Genomic DNA, 18,609 nt, shown 5'->3' with positions numbered 1-18,609 from the left:
CTAATGCAACAAACCTTGAAAGCGTAGCTCTGTTAGCTGCGTGAAATATGTAGCTAAAGCTAAGCTCACAAAGAATCTACATTCCCTAAATATCTAAGTTAGCTTTAGCAATGTTTTCTAAAACTCACAACTCAAAAATCTTGCCAAAGCTAACTCAGCTATAGATAATGTAGCTCATAGAGCAGCTACGTAAACTACATAGATCTTTGCTTATCCCTGAAGCCTGCTGCCACTCTCCCTCTGCTACTTGTATCTGCTTCCAGTAATAACTTCTTTCATCTCTCTACCCCCCTGACATTGAGTGCTACGGAGCAAAAGGCAATGGGGCTGCCACAGAGCTGTTTGTTTGTTTGTTTGTTTGTTTTTTTGTTTGTGTTTTTGTCAAACAGGGAAGTAATTGTGGATACCATGTCCACGGGGTGCATTTGAGCAAGGTTACAAACCTCGGCCTGTCCTTAATGTTCAGCTAACTTTTTGAATAAAGGTTTAGCATATTTAACAGTGGTCCTCTGGCTCAGAAATCGTTTCTGCTTTTATCCAAAAGGAAATGTGGATGTTTGTTTGTTATTGTCGTGTAATTATTCAAGTGCAATGAAACTGATAAACCTTGGTAAATTTTAATGGGTGTGGTGTTGTGGTTGAAAGGGCTACCGTGTAAATTGTAGTTGAATGCTTCCGTAATTGTGGTGTCAGATGCTGAACAAGCAAAGCGCACAAATGAATAACTGTTATTTCTACACCGTTTGTCTCCATGAAAATGCATCAGATAGGACTTTAATAAAAGAGTGAACAAAGTGCTATTCGCAAGGAGAATCTCTACATCTTATTTCTTACACGACAGCCACTGACGCATTCAGCTGAAAGTCACCAGCTAACAAGGTAACTTTTTAAACCATAACACCATCCACGATGAGGTTGCATGCCAAAGCTATTTATATAAACTGTTGTCACAAAATTTGGCACTGTTGTTTAATGCTGTGACTAGAAGTTTGCAGTGCAGTGGTGCAGGACTCTCGCTTTGAGGACCCCCAAATTTTGGATAGTGTAATACCTTTATCTGACACAGGGGGCGATAAAGTATTTAACATTTTTTTTGCATGTCAAATCAATCTAAATCACAAATGTCTCACTCATTTCAGATTCAAGAGCACTCCCCGGCTCTAAAAGCTGGTCTGGAGTCATTCTTTGACTTCATTCTCTCCATAGGAAATACCCGCCTTGTGAGTAGACTCCCATGATCCTTTAGTCAAGGCTGATCTAATGTAACCAACCAAGTGTTAAAACAGAAATTCCAGATGGGCCTGTGACTATAGCTCACATTTTGCCACAAATGACAAATCTAGTCAGCAGGTAGATATGTTTTTTTGTTGTTTTTAATTTTCTCTCATTCTAGCTACTGAGTTCACATCAATGCCTCATTACCGGTGAAAGCTTTTCACCTTTTAATCTGTTTGGCCTTTGGGTTGAAAGCATCCATAGTATTTCCATTCACTGCTTTTGCAGCTTGCAAGAGTAAAACATGATTTCTTGAAATCCTTTTCTACTTTTTCTGCTATATGACCCATTCTTTAGCTGTGACCCTGTTTACAAAGAAGCATGAGGACAAAAGCCACCCAGTGAGCAACACATTTCTGAGAAAGTAAAAGGGTGGTAGGAAGGATATCAGAGTCCAACAGGCTGGTGTTTAAGCTACACATGAGCCACTATCACCACCTTCTGGTTGACTTAGGGGTTACATGCAGACTTAAATGAAAGTACTACAGCAGAGAATGAGATGCATTTTGATTTTATTTCACTGCTTCCATTGGACAGTGAGGGGGAAACATGTTTCCATCTGATGATTTTATCTGGAAATCTTTAAAAAACAATCAGAGAAGTCAAAGTCAGTTAAAATGAAGCAGGTAGATAAAATACAACATTTTCAAAATCTAGTCAAAGACTCACAGAGAAGATCCAGTCCATGAAGAAGGAAACTCTGGTGAAGACGGTGGGTTTCATGTATTGGTTGCATCCTCCAGCTGGACCATAGCTGACAACGCCGTGGACCCTCCAGGCTCCGCCAGTGAAGCAGTTGAGGGGTCCTCCAGAGTCGCCCTGTTAAAGGAAGAGGAGACACAGGAGGAGTTACAAGAGTCCAGACTAATATAACAAAGAAGACATTACCTCTACTCAGCCTCTTTTTTCTCCAGCCGTTCTGACATCTTTTACAGACTTTTTTTTTTCACGGCTGACATCATGCATAATGCAACTGACTTTAGTCAACACAAGTGACATGAAGGGAAACCTTGCACACCCACAGTAGTGTTATATTTTGTCCAACTTGTTCTACTCTGCAATAGCACATGTGTTATTCCCATTGTAATTATCAAATCACTTTGTCGGAAGTAACTACATTGTCATACTTTGTAAGACTGTTCTTGAGATCATTGTCTACACAGCTCTGAATAGTTTTGAGGGACATAAAACCTAAACAAGAGATGCACCTCTGAGGGTGTCAAACCGTTGAATGCATAAATATGCATGTGTGATTATGCAGGATTCTAGGCAAACTGGTTTCAGGACAAAGCTTCCAGCATGAAGCAGATAAACATTTGTTTGCTGTACCTGGCAACCTGAAATGACTCCATCACCTCCGGCACACACCATGGATTCACGAGCGAGGATGCCCCACCACTCAGGCTTAGAGCAGACTGAATGCTCAACCACGTTGATGGGAGCCTCCTGGAGGATGTCGGGAGCGCTTCCATAATCTGTGAAGTTCATGAATAAACAGATACCAAAATCAGCAAAAAACTACACGGGATAAACAATGAAACTGAAATCTTATTAAGCATCTGAAAGTTCCAGGCTACAAAAGGATGGGGTTTCTTTTTTTGTCCTCATCCTGGCAGTCTGTACCTGAGCCCCAATCAAGACCACATACTCAGACTACAGGGAGCGCTGTGAGCTAGACTTTATATGTGTACCTGTCCGTCAAGTAAGAATTAATGCAAATCTGTTTTCACATGATCTTGCTACCTAATCAGTGTTGCTCTATTTGTTCTAAATTTGTATTTTTGGATCATTTCTATGGTGGCCCTGAAGGTCCTCTGCAAAAACATCTACTACTACTTCTACTACTGTGCAATTTCTATGATTGTGTCATTCGTGTGGTGAGGCAGAGACCTTATGAGGCCCTTCCCAATTTAGCCAAAAGCGATCATAACAGGAACAAAGTATTCTGAAGCATTTTTTTTCAGGTAACAAAGTCAGAGAGCTGCAGGGCAAACTCAAATGTGAAAGTGAGCTGAGTGGAAGTTCAAACAGGAAGACTGTTTCTACTCATCCAGTCATCCATATCCATTCTTTCTCTCTTCCTGCTCTGATGATCAGCCTACAAGTGGCGCTCACTCTGTTAAGTACTCAGCTTGTCAGATTCTACCTCATTTGACTCATCATCATGCGTGTCATATTTTAAATCTCAGCCTGTCATTTCAGTGTGGATGCTGCAATCCTTCTCCACCCCAGCTACCTCCATTCAGTTCATCGGCATCAATTCCAGATCCTCACAGCTATTCTGCTCAACTAATTCTGCATAACTCAGTCTCTTCTTTAAAGCCACCTGATTGGTTCCTGGCTTAGCTTCTCAGAAGTGTACTCCTCAACTGATCCTGCATCCCTCATGAACACCACCACCAGTGTATAGCCACATAGTGGTCTGGGCCTTGCTGTTGGGGTCAGGATCCTCTTCAGGGACTTTTTGGGATCATCAGAATCTATTGTGATGCTACTTTTTTCCTCTTGGTGGATTATTAACAACAAAAATATATGCCTTAATCAATGAAAGTAATTGTAGATGCATACTTCATTGTTTGATGTGTACCTATAATAATTGTCTCTTTAGAAGCACTCATGTGCATCTCAGCTGCAGAGAGTGTCACAGGAAGAGCACTATTAAATGTGCATCAATAGTGTGTATTTATAAATACAGTGTTTGTAAGAGTGAGCTTTCTCACGGTCCATAAGACCCCAGCCGGTGATGTAACAGGTGAAGTCATGAGGCAGCGTCTCTTCAGGGTAGGGCAGTTCGGCGATAGCCACGTATCCGTTGTCATACACGGGCTCAGAAAGTTTTAGGATAGCAATGTCATTTCTAGAAGATAACACAAGACAATTAAAAGAGTCAGATCATCTCAAAAAATAGGAGGATTCTCTTGTCACTTAAAGGACAACACATAGACTAAAAGGGGGAGAAAAACACACAAAAAACTCTGTTCTCTTATTTTTCTGCAAGTCCTTTCACTTTCAGCTTGTACAACAAACCTGGTAAATATAAACACAAGCAGCCCTTTATCTGCATCTGCTAATAATGTTGTGCTATTGTATTATTTCTACATTTTTGTACTATTGATTGTTAAAAGTGGTCTGCCTTCTGTCATATTACCCATTGCCCAGGTCTCCAGTCCATCCAGGATGCACGTCGATCCTCTCCACGCCAATGAACTGCTCACTGCCATCATACTCGAACAGGTTGTACTCACCAACGGCCACACGGTATGATTTGGGATTGGTGCTGAGTGAGAGGAAAGTAGAGAAAAAATAGAGACGTTAGTTTGTTCACAAACTGGTTTCACAAGACCAAACCAAAGGTGTTGAAAGTGAGCAAACCCGAGGATGCAGTGAGCTGCTGTCATGACATGGAGACCATCGATGATGGTGCCTCCACAGATGTGGCCGTAATAGCCCTCATTGTATGAGTCATACTGGAGGGAAATCTGAAAGAAAACAGACACCAAACACACACTGATAATACACACAGATTTTACGCACTAAATGTTCAAAATCCTGTCTAAAATAAAAAAGGTAATTTAATGTGAAGCCAACATCAATGGAGCAAAAGTAGTGCGTAGCATTTTACCTGCCATTTCCACTTGTTGCGTGGGGCATTGCTGCCTCCAATGACTCTCCCATTGGTCACTCTGTGGTTAAAGGGCACTTCAGCCCAAATGAGCCCTTCATTTCATGAAAATATGAACAAAAAGCAGAGTGATGACATTGTTTATTAACCACTTTCAACACTCATAATAGGCTCTAAAAGATTGCATTAATAAATTTCCCTAAAAACTTACCAATGCAGGACAGAAAAGCCACAAGCCCAATCATCTTGGAGGAGTTCGGCGCAGTCTCCAGTTTGCTTTTAACTGTTTATATACCTTTGAAATTGGAAGACTTTCAGAAAATGTTGGGCAACCATTGTGGTACCTGCCAACATCAGGAACTGATGGAGAGAACTCCTGAGTGGATTCCAGACCACGTCATGTTGTATGAGGAGGTCTTTATTCATAATTAATCTGCAACCACAACCTTTCTAAAGTCATATGTAGTTTTATATCATTTATGAATAATGCTAGCAATTTATTTTTTAATTGCCAAAAAGAGATTTTGAAACAGGAGCTCATGTTTGTTATCATGGTGGGAAAGAGCAGGTGCATCCATGCGCAGGCAACTTCAACTCTAGCATCTGTAAAGAGAGGAACTCAAACACAATTTTCCCTTCAGATAAGAGTTTGAACTGATCAACAACTCGTGGAAATAACAGAATGTTCCACACCCGGCACCAATTATTCTATTTTGTGATGTGTCTAAATATGAAGCTGTGGTAAAAGATGATTATAGAAGGTCTTTTTATATGAGACTTTGCTGTATCCTTGCCATATCTACTTAAAATGTCTATTTCTTAGAGTGATGATGTATTGTGGTAAATTAATTAAGAAATTGTGGATTATTTTAAGTTAGAAAAGGATTTAACAGCTGACTGAACAAACAAGAGTTTGTCCACATGGTGTCCACATGTTCATCAGTGTAAACTGCATGCTAATGTAGGATCATTTAAATCAAGCCTCATTGCACATTTTTTGCAGTTTCATGTGTAATGTGTACAAGAATAATTATCTTTTTGTTGGTGTGATTATGAATTTTTAGGGTATGTAGTTTTACTATTGTCACTAACTGGAGCTTGCATATAACAAGTCTGGGTTTGTTGAACGTGGCATTGCTGTTTGGACTGTGATGGCCATGTGATAGGATAAGTAAGATAAAGAATGTCTCAGTGTTGGCATGGTGGGTTGTGGGAGCTGGCTTGGACAGAACTGGATCTGGGACGCTGGGGTTCCCAGTGAAATGTTGGCGTCTTGCTGCCCATCGGTCACAGTTAACAAGGGTTTCGAGACATCTTTGCTTTCCCTTTGTAGAGCACAAGTATCTTGCGTTTACTTCAGACGGACAAGGCATAATAAAAAAAATGAAGAAATTTAAATGATGGTGATCACTTACAAACATAATAACACTGAACAAAGTAAATAAAGACTGAATGAATTTCAAATCATACACTGCACTGCAATTTTACTCCATTCTTCTTTGCAGAACTGCTCGAGCTCTGTCAGGTTACCCTTTTCAAATCCAGCCTCAAATTGTCTTTTGGACTGAGGTCTGGTCTTTGACTTAACTACTCCAGAACATTCACCTTGTTTGTCTTTAAACCATTTCTGTGTAGCTTTTGCTGTATGTTTTGGGTCATTGCCTTGCTGAAAAATAAATGTTCTCCCAAGCTGTATTTCTCGCAGACTGAATAAGATTGTCCTCCAAGATTTTCCTCTATTTTGCCACATTCATTTTACCCTTTACCTTCACAGGCCTCCCAGGGCCAGCTGCTGAGAAGCATCCCAACAGCATGATGCTGCCACTGCCGTTCTTCAGCACGGGGATGATGTGTTTGGTGTTTGCTAAACATAGCATCTTCTCCGATGACCAAAAGCACCATTTTAGTCTCATCAGACTATAAACTTTCTTCCATTTGACCATGGAGTCTCCCGTATGCATTTTGGCAAACTCTTGTTGAGATTTAATCTGAGTTTTCTTCATCAGTGGCTTTCTCTTTGCAACTCTCCCATAAAGCTTTGGCTAGGCAACAGTTGTTGTATGCAGAGTTTCTGACTTTTAGGTACCACGTATATAAATTCTACATTTTGTTTCAGAAATATGTGACCAACTGACATCTACGGGTTGAAACCTGGCTACTGCAACTACATTTTTCTAACGGCTGATCTGGTGTCAGGTGTGTTTGTTGTACCAGTTTTCATCACAACAAAGCTTAATAGTTACTGTTTATTTTGTTCCCTACGACTTACTTCAGTAGTAACAGCAGACAGCCTAAATCCATAGGTAACAGTGAGCTCAAATAATCAGAGACATTGCTGGGACACTATTGGACTGTGGGTAGTGTATTTCTGTCCCCCAAGATTATGAATAAACCATGTTTTACTCAAAACGAGGTTGATAGCATGAACTTATGTCTTTAACATGAGCACATGCCATCATTTCACACTCAGGATAAGTTGATGATTTGACTATGTGGCTAATAATCCAATTCATTCAAAGAGCATAGGCTGTATGATGTTGTGGCTGATGGGGACAGTGCAAAGGAATGAGTGGGAATGTCTTACCCCTCCCACCTCTCAGCGCCGTTCATCTTCAAAAGGCTTTTTTTTTTTCTGTTCCAGGGTAGATGCACTTCATCCAAAACTCTGGGGTTTAGTTACTCTTTGAAGATGTTGAACTAACTTCAAAGGCCAGGGAGAAGGTGGGTTTTGACTGTGCTTAGAATGAATGTACGACGTTTGCACATCTGAATGGGGAGAAGCAGTTGCTTCCACAGACTGGGGCCTGCAGCTGAAAATCATGAAGTTTGGGCAAAGTCGAACAGGAGAGACTGCTTAGAGGACCCAAGTGATCACAGCAAGAAGGTTATAGGATTAAAAGGCCTGATAAATAGGGGGGGGGGTAAACAACAGGGTGACTTATAAACAAGCAATGCAATTTAATAATGAATCAGTATGGAGCCAGTGGAGGAAGAGGAGGGCAAAGTTGATGTGCTCATGGTTATGAGTACCAGGGTGGGAAATTAGAACCCACCACCAGCCAAATTCAGATAGTAACAGAATGATTTTGTGATGGAATTTTGAGTCCCTGTTCTCATTTGTTCCTACCGACTTTATTAGAACCGAGCAGACCTTTATCCTCACTGACCAGTGCCCTGCTTCCTTCTCTAAATATTTTCCAAGCTCACTTTGCAAGACAAACTGGTAATTAGCAGGTTGCACTATGAGCTAAAAGAATAACAATTGTACAGTCCCTGTTGTCTACTGCTGTGATCATTGTCACAATGCTTGACTTGAAAATGTTTTAAACTGTAAACATTACTGCCTACCTGCTGTCTAATTATCTTCTTTGGAACATAATGCAACCCAAATGGTATGGTGAAGGCCTTCATGATCTCTTTAAAGAGCTCAGTAAAATCACCTATAGACCTAGGCTGCCTGCCAGTTATCACACCATTTTTCAAATTAGTTTCTGCCTCATGGTTTTAAAATAGAAGAGCTAGAGGCAAGGCTCAGCCTACCATCCGGAGCAAGGGATTTTTCCGTTTGTCTGCAAACATCCTCAGATTTTTAGCAGTAATGCCTGAAGTTTGGTTCAAAAGAATCACATAGTTTGTATTACTTTTTATGAATTAAATGTTAATATTCTTCCAAGGAAAAATTTTATGAATGAAATTAAAGCTTTTACATTTACACTGTGTATTAAGGCGACCGTGTTGACCCTCGCCCAGGACGGCTAATCGAACACTGCACAGCTCTACTGCTCTGGCATCTCTATTTATTATCTTTGCCTAGCCCTGAAGCCTGCTGCCACTCTACCTCCGCTGTTGGAGCTAGCTTGAATCAGCCGAATAGCTTCCAGTAATGACTTTTTACATTTCTCTACCTCAGTGACATTGAGTGATACGGAGCCAAAGGCAATGGGGCTGCCACAGAGCTCTTTTTTGTCCGACGGAGGGAATAATTGTGGATACCATGTCCACGGGGTACGTTTGAGCAAGGTTACAAACCTCGGTCTGTCCCTGACGTTCAGCTGACTTTTTGAATGAAGGTTTTTAGCACATTTACTCACAAACGATGGTCCTCTGGCTCAGATATTGTTTCTGCATTTACCTGAAAGGAAATTTAGATGTTTGTCTGTAATTGCCATGTAACTAATCAAGTGTAGTGTAACTAATAAACCGGGGTAAGATTTAATGGAGTGTGGTGTTATGGTGTAAAGAGTTTCCGTGTAAACTGGCGGCTTCTAGCTGAATGCTTCCGTGTTTGTCGTGTCAGATGCTGAAAACGGAAGATGCTCAAACGAATTACTCTTTGGCTCTTTTTATAATGTTATTTCATGAAAATACATCAGATATGACTTAAGTGAAAAAATGAACGAAGGCTTATTCGCTAGGAGGACGCCGACGTTTTCGAAATCTTTTGCACGTACGATAACCGCTGACGCATTCGTCTGAAAGTCGCCAGTTAACACGGTAACCCTTTTAACTGTAACACCACCCATGATGAGGTGGCATTCGGCACACGCCCAAACTATTTTATTAAGGTGTAGCTGCTAAATTTAGCACCGCCGTGCAATGTTGTAACTGGAAGTTGGAAGCATGAATTATAAACTTGCATATCAAACTATTCACCATGCTGTGGTGCAGGAATCTCGCTGCTAAGAGCCCCTATCCTGGATAGCGTAGTACCTCTAAATGACACATGGGGGCGAGAAAACACAGTTTTCTGTGCGTCTCAAACTAAATCACAAATGTCTCTCTTATTTCAGATTCAAGAGCACTCCCCGGCCCTCAAAGCTGGTCTGGAGCCATTCTTTGACTTCATTCTCTCCATAGGAAATACCCGCCTTGTGAGTAGACTCCCATGATCCTTTAGTTAACGCAGATCTAATACAAGTGACCGATTGTTTAAACCCCAGTACATAAAAACTACTCGGATTGAGTGAATGGGTTGCAAATAAATTCTGAAATTATTTGACTGAGAAATAAGGGGGTGAAATAATGTAGTTTGTAGAAAGTATTTTGATATTTCCAGTGAAATATGAGCAATAAATGTTGATAAATCCTTGTCCTGTCATTTTATGAAACTTTTCTACCTACTTTTATCTATGATTCCAAAGTTGTAGAACCTTTCGGCTGTTTTTATGAAATCCTCTGACCTATCAGTTGCCACTTGCTTTAGTTTATGGCATGATTTTAAAATTTCATGTGAACATTGTTTAATATTGATTTGTGGTTCTGTGCTGTTTTTCCAGCAAACAAAGTTTGACAGAATGATTTTTCTCTCCCCCACAATGAAATTGAAACATTGGGCATGAGTCACAGCTTCAGGAGATAAATTTGCTCCACAGCCGGTCTGACACAAACCAGACACAAAGCTGGTTCTCTGTTTCTTCTTGTCACAGCTGGAGTAGTTCTCATGTGTCTATTCCTCTAGAATAAAGAAAGCAACTTGCTGAAAGACCTTCTCAAAGCCAATGTAGAGAAAGCGGTCAAGCTGGAGGTGTACAACTCTAAAACCCAGCGGGTGAGGGAGCTGGAGGTGACACCCAGTAACATGTGGGGTGGTCAGGGTTTGCTGGGTGCTAGTGTCCGCTTCTGCAGTTTCGAAGGAGCCAACGAGAATGTTTGGCACATTTTGGTAAGTCAAGTTTGGCCCGAATCCAGGCTGTTTATCATCTTTCAGTGTACTGAAAAAGATTGCAGATTTCACCTGATAGTGCATTTACATTTGAGTCATATATTTGTCAGTTTAAATGAAAATAACAAAGGAGAGGGAGGTTTCAAAAGCAGTCCTGCCTGGTTCTTAGAAAGTTTTTTTTTTTTTAGTTGATGATAAAAGTTGCATTCTTGTAGAGTTGAAAACTCCAATTGTTGGTGTTCCCCTCATATATAAAATATTATATAAAATTAAAACGAATTTATTCAGTGATTTTAATATTTTCCATCTTTTTTAGGATGTAGAATCTGGCTCCCCTGCAGCTTTGGCTGGTCTTCAGGCTCACATTGATTTCATTGTTGGAGCAGACCAAGTGTTGCAAGATGTAAGCTACCCTTTGTGTTTTATTAAAATAAAAAATAGCTACAAAAATAATATGAGCAAGAATTCAAGTTCTTCCATTTTTGTGTATCCCTTTGCAGTCTGAAGATTTCTTTTCTTTGATTGAAGCCAATGAGGGGAAACCTCTGAAGCTGCTGGTGTACAACACACTGACTGACCAGTGTAGGGAGGTGGTGGTGACTCCAAATGGAGCGTGGGGAGGAGAGGGAAGGTCGGTATTTTGCTCAAGTTGCCTCAGGAAAAACAGTCATTATGAAAATTTTATAGTTACACTCTTGACCCTTTGTCTTTAAAATCAGCTTAGGCTGCGGCATTGGCTATGGCTACTTACACAGAATCCCTACTCGCCCGGCTCAGCCCAGCATCCAAAATAAAACTGTCCCGCAATCAGCTGTGATTCACAGCAAAGAAGAGCTGCTTCCAAGTGAACAGACCGAGGTGCATATCATTACATCTCTGCTTCACTAAATGTTCTTTGCCAGAGACATCTAGTTAATTTATTTTTTTCTGCTTTGACATATAAATTCTCTGATCTTAGGTGCCTTCTGCTGCTGAGCATAACCCCTCCAGTGTTGGTGAAATAGATGTAAATCAAATCAAAGAAGCCCTGGAAGACTTGTGTGAAACTCCACCCACACAGCCAGCTGTAGACCTAGGTAACCAGATCTAATTTTAAGGAGGAAGAATTTGTACTCTGTGCCTGATTCAGTTGCCATGCAAACATGCAAGAGAACAAATTTGTTTGTCTTATGTAAATTGCAGATGTCTCAAATATACCTGAAGCGAAGACTCCAGATTTGTCAGACATGGTCTCCAACAATGATGCTCTCCAGAGCTCCGTTCTTGCTAATTATGGAGATGACTTTTGTGATCAGAGTAGCCCCAGTAAGTACCTTGATACGCTCTACAAGTGATTGCATTGTGCCCTATAATTATGTTGTTTTGAATGCCCTCCTGCTTTAAAAGGAAAAAAGACAAACAGATGAAACCAGCTTTTGTTTGTCTGACTAACCGGTCTGGGTTCATCCATCTCTATTTACAGATTCTACATAGAAATGTAGATTCTGTTCATGGTGGTTTGGATTTTTAGCATCCAGCTATAGTGCTTTTGTAAGCCAGGTTTTATTGACCAATTACACATTGTCAGGTATAGGTAAAACAATCTGTTAGACAGCAAAAAAGGGCACTAATAATACATCAGCGGTAATCTCCCAATGACTTATTAATCTCTATAAAGAGATATCTGGATTAAAGTGAAGCCAGATCAAACAAATCTGCTTAATGCTTTGTTGTTGAAGCCAATCACTGTTTAAAGTCCTCAACTCGAAGTTATCAAAATGACCTCCACTTCAGTAACGCACATTTGAAAAGTTATTTTCTTCTCCTCATCAAGAGACTTGGGAAAGCTTTCATGTTTATTTTTTAAGAAATCTGCATCATGATGCTGTTATTTTGGCATAATCTGTGGGAACTGCAAGTAAATCTGTTTCTTTTTTGGCGCATACCACTGAAGTGAGCCAGAAAGGGCTGCTGTGTATACCCGGCTGTAAAGGGAGACAGAACATATGAACTGGCTCTACTCCTGGATGTGCTGGACCATGAAATGCTGATGTTTAAATGGCAGATTTCAACACCACATGGACCAGGAAGTCTTATATGGGAGTTGTTCAGTGCTAACCACTAACTTCTCCAGAATTACCCCCAATATCCTTTTATGCCGTCCACACATTTGACAATTTTCCAGTCGTAAAACATCTTAAAAATGTGGGAGATCACAGATATGAGGACAGTATCAAATGATTTTCATTGCCCATATGCAAGATCTCTTTAAAATGTGTGTGATCAAACATGACTTCAGAAAAAAAAAAAAAAAATGGAGGATGATTGAAATTCTCAACTGGCTGTCCTGTCCTGTCCTACGGTTGCAGCAAGAATTTTAAAAATGAGGAAAAGTATAGGGGAAAATCCTGGCTGAAATGAAGGTATAGCTGTGTTTATGTGGTGTAAAACTACACAACATCCACAAGTTAATACCTTTAAAGTCTCATAAGTTGGATTTTTTTGACCAATGAGAGGTTTTAAAGACCCTGTAAAGTGATAATAAATCTGTATTTAGGTTTGTTGTATGACAGGTCACTGTGTTATGAAGCCCCATGTCAAATTTCAGTCAATAAAACATTTCTAAGTTTATAAAATTAAGCTTCCATAACATGTAAAATGAGGCAGCAAAATCTGGATGGATGGTGTGGGCGGGGCTGTAGAATGAGCTGAAGCCACGCCCACTCAGGAGAAAACCAATCCTCTGAATTTTAAATCTGAATGGAGAAAAGCAGTCACGCTATTAGCCCTCCCTTTGACCTTACATTGACCTTATGATTGGAGTGCATGTCTGGTTCTGTGCCAGAGGAGAGGCAAAATCATTTTCAGGCTCAAATCTCTGTTATTGAACAGAAAAACAGCATTTAACTGACTGTTAACTTAATAAAGGCAGTGAATCAGCTAACAACAGACTGTACTGAGAATAGCTGATGTGTGGTTTTATATTGCAGTGTTAGAGGGGCAGTGTCATTTCCCACCGTGGGCTGGTGACATTTCCGGCCCACATATTTGGTTCGCCCAAGTTAAACCCAGCCAGGAAAGAGGTGAAAAACTTTCTAACAGTCTCAATCCAAAACTCAGTCACATGTAGATCTCACTGTTTTCACATTTTTACAGCAACCATATTCCAGCCTATCTAGAGTGTTAAGACACAAATTTTGAATCCAGTTCTCTAACATCTCAGCTACCAGGTTGCACACTTAAAAATCCATGTAGCCCACTCTTATTTCACAGGCTTTCCCAAACAAAAACATTATTTAGCTTTTTAGTTACTAAATTTTTTAGAATCACCTGCACCTGCTAAAATGCTCAGTATCAGTATATGGCATATAGATCGATAGAGGAATTAAGTGAGCGAGAAATCATCAAATTTGGATGTTTATGACCAAAAAAATCATTCTGCCCTATACCATTTAAAATTTCATAAACAGTTCATTAAACCATAAAATTCAGCCCTGGTCCTGTGTACCGAGAAATCTCAGATGCCTTTCATATTTGATCATTTACTGTGCAAAAAGTGGTATTGAGTTTTCTCACTGCAGGTCTTCAAAAGGTCTTTAAAAGTCTTAAATTTAATTATTAAAAGCACATAGGAACCCTGCATCCAGTTGGTGATACTCACTCTCATTTAACCTTTATATAACCAGGTTAGTCCCATTGAGACCAAAGATCTCTTTTTCAAGGGAGACTTGGCCAAGAATGGCAGCAATACAGTTTCAAATATCAAACACACTCAATCTCACACAGTTCACAGAGTTTTCACTAAAGATTTAAAATATTCAGAGACACCAGGTTCTGCAGTTTAAATTCAGTTTGCACATTATTCCAAGCAAAAGGAGCAGAAAGCCTTCTTGTCTAACTCAGTTCGGATTTTGGGAACAACAAACTGCACAAAATAAAAAAAAAAAAAACGCAGGTTGTGCAATCCCTCCCTCAAGATCAAAAGAGAGGAAAGGTGCTCTGGAATTTTGCCTACAATGCCTTTATAGATGAAGACGTACCATTACATACTCACTGGATGTTATAGGTATCCTGATGCAGTCTGACCTGATAGTTTGATATTTTTGTAAATGACACCTTAAAACAGTTTAAAAGAGAAAAAAAAACAAATGAACAGCAAGAGAAAAATGGTATTTTTCATCTGCAAATACTTGAGCATCTCAGTTTACATGACAAGGAGGATAAATTTATGTAATCCTACCCTTTTAAATTCTACTAAGCTCTACAATACTTCCTTACTGAAAATATAAGTTTGTCTCAATTTGACATCAATTTTAAAACTTGTACTCTGAATATACAGTATATTACTAGTACAGAAAAAAATACAAGTGTTTTTACATTGACACATACATGCTAACTGTAATTATTCATCATGTTACCTCTTGAGAATCATTTTTTATACATTTTTAAACAGAATTTTGCTCCACATTCGGTGGTGTCACTCAGCACTCAGTCTGTTCCACAGTTTAACTCCGCAGTGATGCAGAACCTTTAGATTTGACTTTCCTCTTAAATTATAACCTCCCTCTCTTTCACAGAACATTAACTCAGTATTTCCTTAAAGCAGATTATTCCTTGCTTGGTAAAATACTTGAGCTGTTTTGAATTCCACCCAGTCAAAAAATGTAAAGTTTTAGATTTTAAGAATGAATCATTAGTGTGTGCCGGAAAACCAACATTATGAACTGTTCTCATTGCTCTTTTGTGCAGCATAAATAGTGGTTGAATTGAGGTGCTTTGAGTGTCCCCCCATACTTCTGCACAGTAATTTGAATAAGCTAGATTGTACAAAATGTGGAGTGATTTTTGATCCAGCACATGCTAAAGAGTTAAAAATGTCAAATGTATTTGATATTACAAATTGAGGTCAGGGAGGCTCTGATGCAATGCAGAGCAATAAAATAATTACATTGGGCACCATGCACTCCAGTATTATTTGGACAACATACATTTGTGATGAACCTAGACCCAGGACACACTCCCATGACCTCCTGAGTTTGCAAATCTGATCTAAAGTGGGCCTTTAAATCATGCCAGCTTTGGTCCAGCTGTGCAGCGTTCTCTTCATGCTCCTGTGTGCCGCAGCAAATTCCTCCTTTTCTAGTCAGTCTTTAGATTTCCACAGCTCACACTGGGGTCTGTGTCCGATGCCTGTCTGAAGCACTCCTTTCCAAAGCAACATATTGTTTATATGTTTTTTCCCCCAGACCTAACAGCAGAAAATAAACTATCCTGAAATAGCACTTTCCTTTAACTTCACTTTTTTACTGTTACAGATACCTCACTTGACCAAAGGCCTCCGTCTTCAGAGGCAGAAGAGAAAGCAGAGACCCTGGAGGCTGAACAGGGAGGTGCTACTGACATGATCCCTACCACTTCTCCAAGCACAGAAACATCGGTCAACCTTGTAGGCCTTGAAGTCACCACGGAGACCTCGAGTGGCACAAGTATCCCAGAGGTGCAGGGTACTATTTCTGAGCCCTCAAGCTCAGCCAATATCATGGAGGAAGTCACGCCAGAGAGCGCTGTGCCAGAAAGCTAATACAGCACAGCAGCAGAGAAAAGCAAGCTTTCACACTTATAACTGATGCTTATTGCACTGGAATAGTTGCAGAGTGCACTATGATACTGAAAGCTTCCATTATGACTGTAAGTTCATCACTGGAGCGGTTTTTAGTTTCTAAAAGATTTATTTATATGCAGGTGCCATTGCTGCATGCTTGATTGCACATTTAAGGAAGATAGTATGCTGACTGTAGAAGGCAAGATGGTTATTTTATCTGAATGTATACTAAAGCTCCCAACATGAAGCAGGATGAAGCCTTAGCTGAATGTTAGCTGCTGTTGAAAGTCATCCTAGTTTGCACTAAAAAGCTAAAGGTTAGAACGATGTTATTCTGCCTTGCTCTCATACCATTATCGGCTGCTTATGATAGAAAACACTGTTAGAAGAGGAACATTTGGGCTAGAGTAGAAGTAGATCCATCATGGCGTTTTAGGTTTTTAGTTTTGGGATAATGGGATTAGTTTAAGATGTTTTAGAAAGTTTTTGAATCTCAGGCATGTAAGCCTTTTGCCTTATGTCTCATTTTACATACCTTCATAAGTTCATCTTTTATTGGTGTTAATAAGGGACGCGTGTTTGATACAGCTCTCTGATTATGTTCTGTTTGTTTCTGTTTGTCTACGTTTTAAATGGATCATGTTTCAAATTTTTATGGGGGAGAAAGAGTATTGAATATTTATAAAAAATAATTTGTTCAAGACAATCATGATGCTGTCAGTCTCATATTTTATTATAAATGAACATATTTATTTATGTAATATAGCCTTCATTGTACTAAGACAAAAAAACTAAGACATAAAATCTCTTTACAGGAGTCCTGAACTAGCCAGATGCACTAAAGTTTCACAAAACACAACAAAAGACCATAACAAACACAAACCATTACTTAATGAATTAGCCAAATTAAGCAGTGACAGATGTTCATTAACTGATTGAATGATAATTTACTCTGGTTTTAAAATCATCAAAGTCTAATAAATACACTAGTATGAAAAATCTTTGCAGCTCAGCAGTAATAGTGGAGCAAAAAAAATTACAAATATCTCATTAAGATTTTTTAGAAATATTTTTTCTTGAGAAAATATAAGTGAAACTTGCAGAATTGTTTTGACCTGTGATCTCAAACTGATGGGGGGATTTTTCTGATTGTTGGTGGGATTAAGGACAGGCCAGGAGCACAGGGTTTTGCTAGAAAAGCCTGAAAATGTGTATTCTTCAACTACGATTCAACTTGTTTTCAGTAAAATTCAGGTCAAGCAAACCCTTTTTTATTGAACTTGACACTCTGGCCTTTAAAAATTCCTAATTGCTCACTTATTCTCCTCTGCAGCTGTTTTAAAGCCTAGTTTTATTGTGATGCATGATGTGGAAAAAGGAGACAAATCATAGAATTGCAGGTGTACAAAACATACCTGCCCTGGTGGCAGGGGCGTGGCTAGGGATTTTGGGCCCCCCTTAACCCGATAGCCAAGCAACAAATATTGTGTCATTTTTAGAAATATCTTTGAACCATTATTTCCCCATTTATGAGCAATATTTTTAATATGGTTAAATTAAATCTACTTGCATTTTTTGCAGCGCTTGACTACACCATTTGGAAATTTTTAAGAGGAGCAGGGGCCCCCAGGATTTGTTTTGTATTCTATTTGACACAAATTTCAGTGTGTTGACTGATTCATTTAGTCACTTTTGATTCAATAATGGTACTAATTACTAAGAAAAAATAAATAAAAACACTTTTTATTACAGGCTTCTTAAGGGCCCCTCCTTACTGTGGGCCTGGGTAATCAGTAACCTTTCCCCCCTGTGCTACACTCATGCCTGGTGGTGCTAATAGAGGCAAAACTACTGGAGAAAAATGATGAAAACTGGAGAAAAAAGCCAATCCGAAAGCCTTGCTTAAATGTAAGCTGTGTGTATTTGCATGCATTTTTCATACACTGGTGTGTAGCAGCAGAGCTACTGTTTTCAGACAGCAGGTGTCAGCAAACACCTCATTATTGAAACAAAATATTTAGGATTAAAAATACCTCTAATTAGGTCTGTGTTATATTTTCATAATAAATGGCAGTATTAAGAGTCACTGTACAATATTCTTGTGGAAATCATATCTTCTTAATGAGCTCTTCAGTACAAGGGTAGGTTTTTTATTGTATTAAATGGAATAGAAGCAGGTTTTTAGTAATGACAGAAATTTACTGATGCCTCAGACACTGACACTCTACATAATTTTTACACATTTTATGCTGCATATATGTTTAACTAGAGCTGGGAAATACCTTTCTTCGAAATCAGAGGAAAGTAGGGCGCATGAAATATCAGAATATAAAAGCAATTTGATTTAGAGCTGATATTGAGGAGATCCAGAAAATGAAAAAGAAAAATCTTAGCAGTGAAGCTTCAGTGGCAGCAGAGGAATATGCCTCAATTATTTACCAGGGCTCTCCTCAGTTGGAGGGGGGGATG

The 18,609-nt window shown here is 39.4% G+C and overlaps 2 protein-coding genes across 2 annotated transcripts; one reads left to right on the top strand and one right to left on the bottom strand.

The window, feature by feature from the left end:
• Positions 1–1,770: 1,770 nt before the first annotated feature.
• Positions 1,771–5,181, bottom strand: LOC121527331 (chymotrypsin-like elastase family member 2A). Its single transcript, XM_041814262.1, has 8 exons — positions 5,109–5,181; positions 4,898–4,992; positions 4,648–4,754; positions 4,424–4,552; positions 3,996–4,132; positions 2,605–2,750; positions 1,945–2,094; positions 1,771–1,855 (listed from the first exon to the last, which is right to left on the bottom strand). The coding sequence occupies exons 1-8, from the start codon at positions 5,140–5,142 to the stop codon at positions 1,844–1,846; spliced, it is 810 nt and encodes a 269-aa protein (XP_041670196.1). The 5' UTR covers positions 5,143–5,181; the 3' UTR covers positions 1,771–1,843.
• A 3,537-nt stretch (positions 5,182–8,718) lies between these two features.
• Positions 8,719–16,836, top strand: LOC121527356 (Golgi reassembly-stacking protein 1-like). The gene is made up of 9 exons (XM_041814292.1): positions 8,719–8,902; positions 9,688–9,768; positions 10,356–10,559; positions 10,876–10,962; positions 11,060–11,190; positions 11,279–11,417; positions 11,518–11,635; positions 11,742–11,864; positions 15,854–16,836. Exons 1-9 carry the CDS (start codon positions 8,837–8,839, stop codon positions 16,117–16,119), a joined length of 1,215 nt encoding a protein of 404 aa, XP_041670226.1. The 5' UTR covers positions 8,719–8,836; the 3' UTR covers positions 16,120–16,836.
• Positions 16,837–18,609: the final 1,773 nt, after the last annotated feature.

Source organism: Cheilinus undulatus, linkage group 19 (assembly GCF_018320785.1).
Source record: "Cheilinus undulatus linkage group 19, ASM1832078v1, whole genome shotgun sequence".
Lineage (NCBI taxonomy): Eukaryota > Metazoa > Chordata > Actinopteri > Labriformes > Labridae > Cheilinus > Cheilinus undulatus.
The sequence above is the reverse complement of the archived record's forward strand: the minus strand, read 5'-3'. Positions and strand labels throughout refer to the sequence as shown.

What these genes read in the sequence shown, in the direction of transcription:
- LOC121527331 (XM_041814262.1), bottom strand. Translation starts at nt 5,142, where the DNA reads ATGATTGGGCTTGTGGCTTTTCTGTCCTGCATTG. An exon ending in GGCTTTTCTGTCCTGCATTG is followed by an intron (nt 4,993 to 5,108) that starts GTAAGTTTTTAG and finishes CATGAAATGAAG; the next exon opens with GGCTCATTTGGGCTGAAGTG. An exon ending in GCAACAAGTGGAAATGGCAG is followed by an intron (nt 4,755 to 4,897) that starts GTAAAATGCTAC and finishes GTTTTCTTTCAG; the next exon opens with ATTTCCCTCCAGTATGACTC.
- LOC121527356 (XM_041814292.1), top strand. Translation starts at nt 8,837, where the DNA reads ATGGGGCTGCCACAGAGCTCTTTTTTGTCCGACGGAGGGAATAATTGT. An exon ending in AGAATGTTTGGCACATTTTG is followed by an intron (nt 10,560 to 10,875) that starts GTAAGTCAAGTT and finishes CATCTTTTTTAG; the next exon opens with GATGTAGAATCTGGCTCCCC. An exon ending in TTGTGATCAGAGTAGCCCCA is followed by an intron (nt 11,865 to 15,853) that starts GTAAGTACCTTG and finishes TTACTGTTACAG; the next exon opens with ATACCTCACTTGACCAAAGG.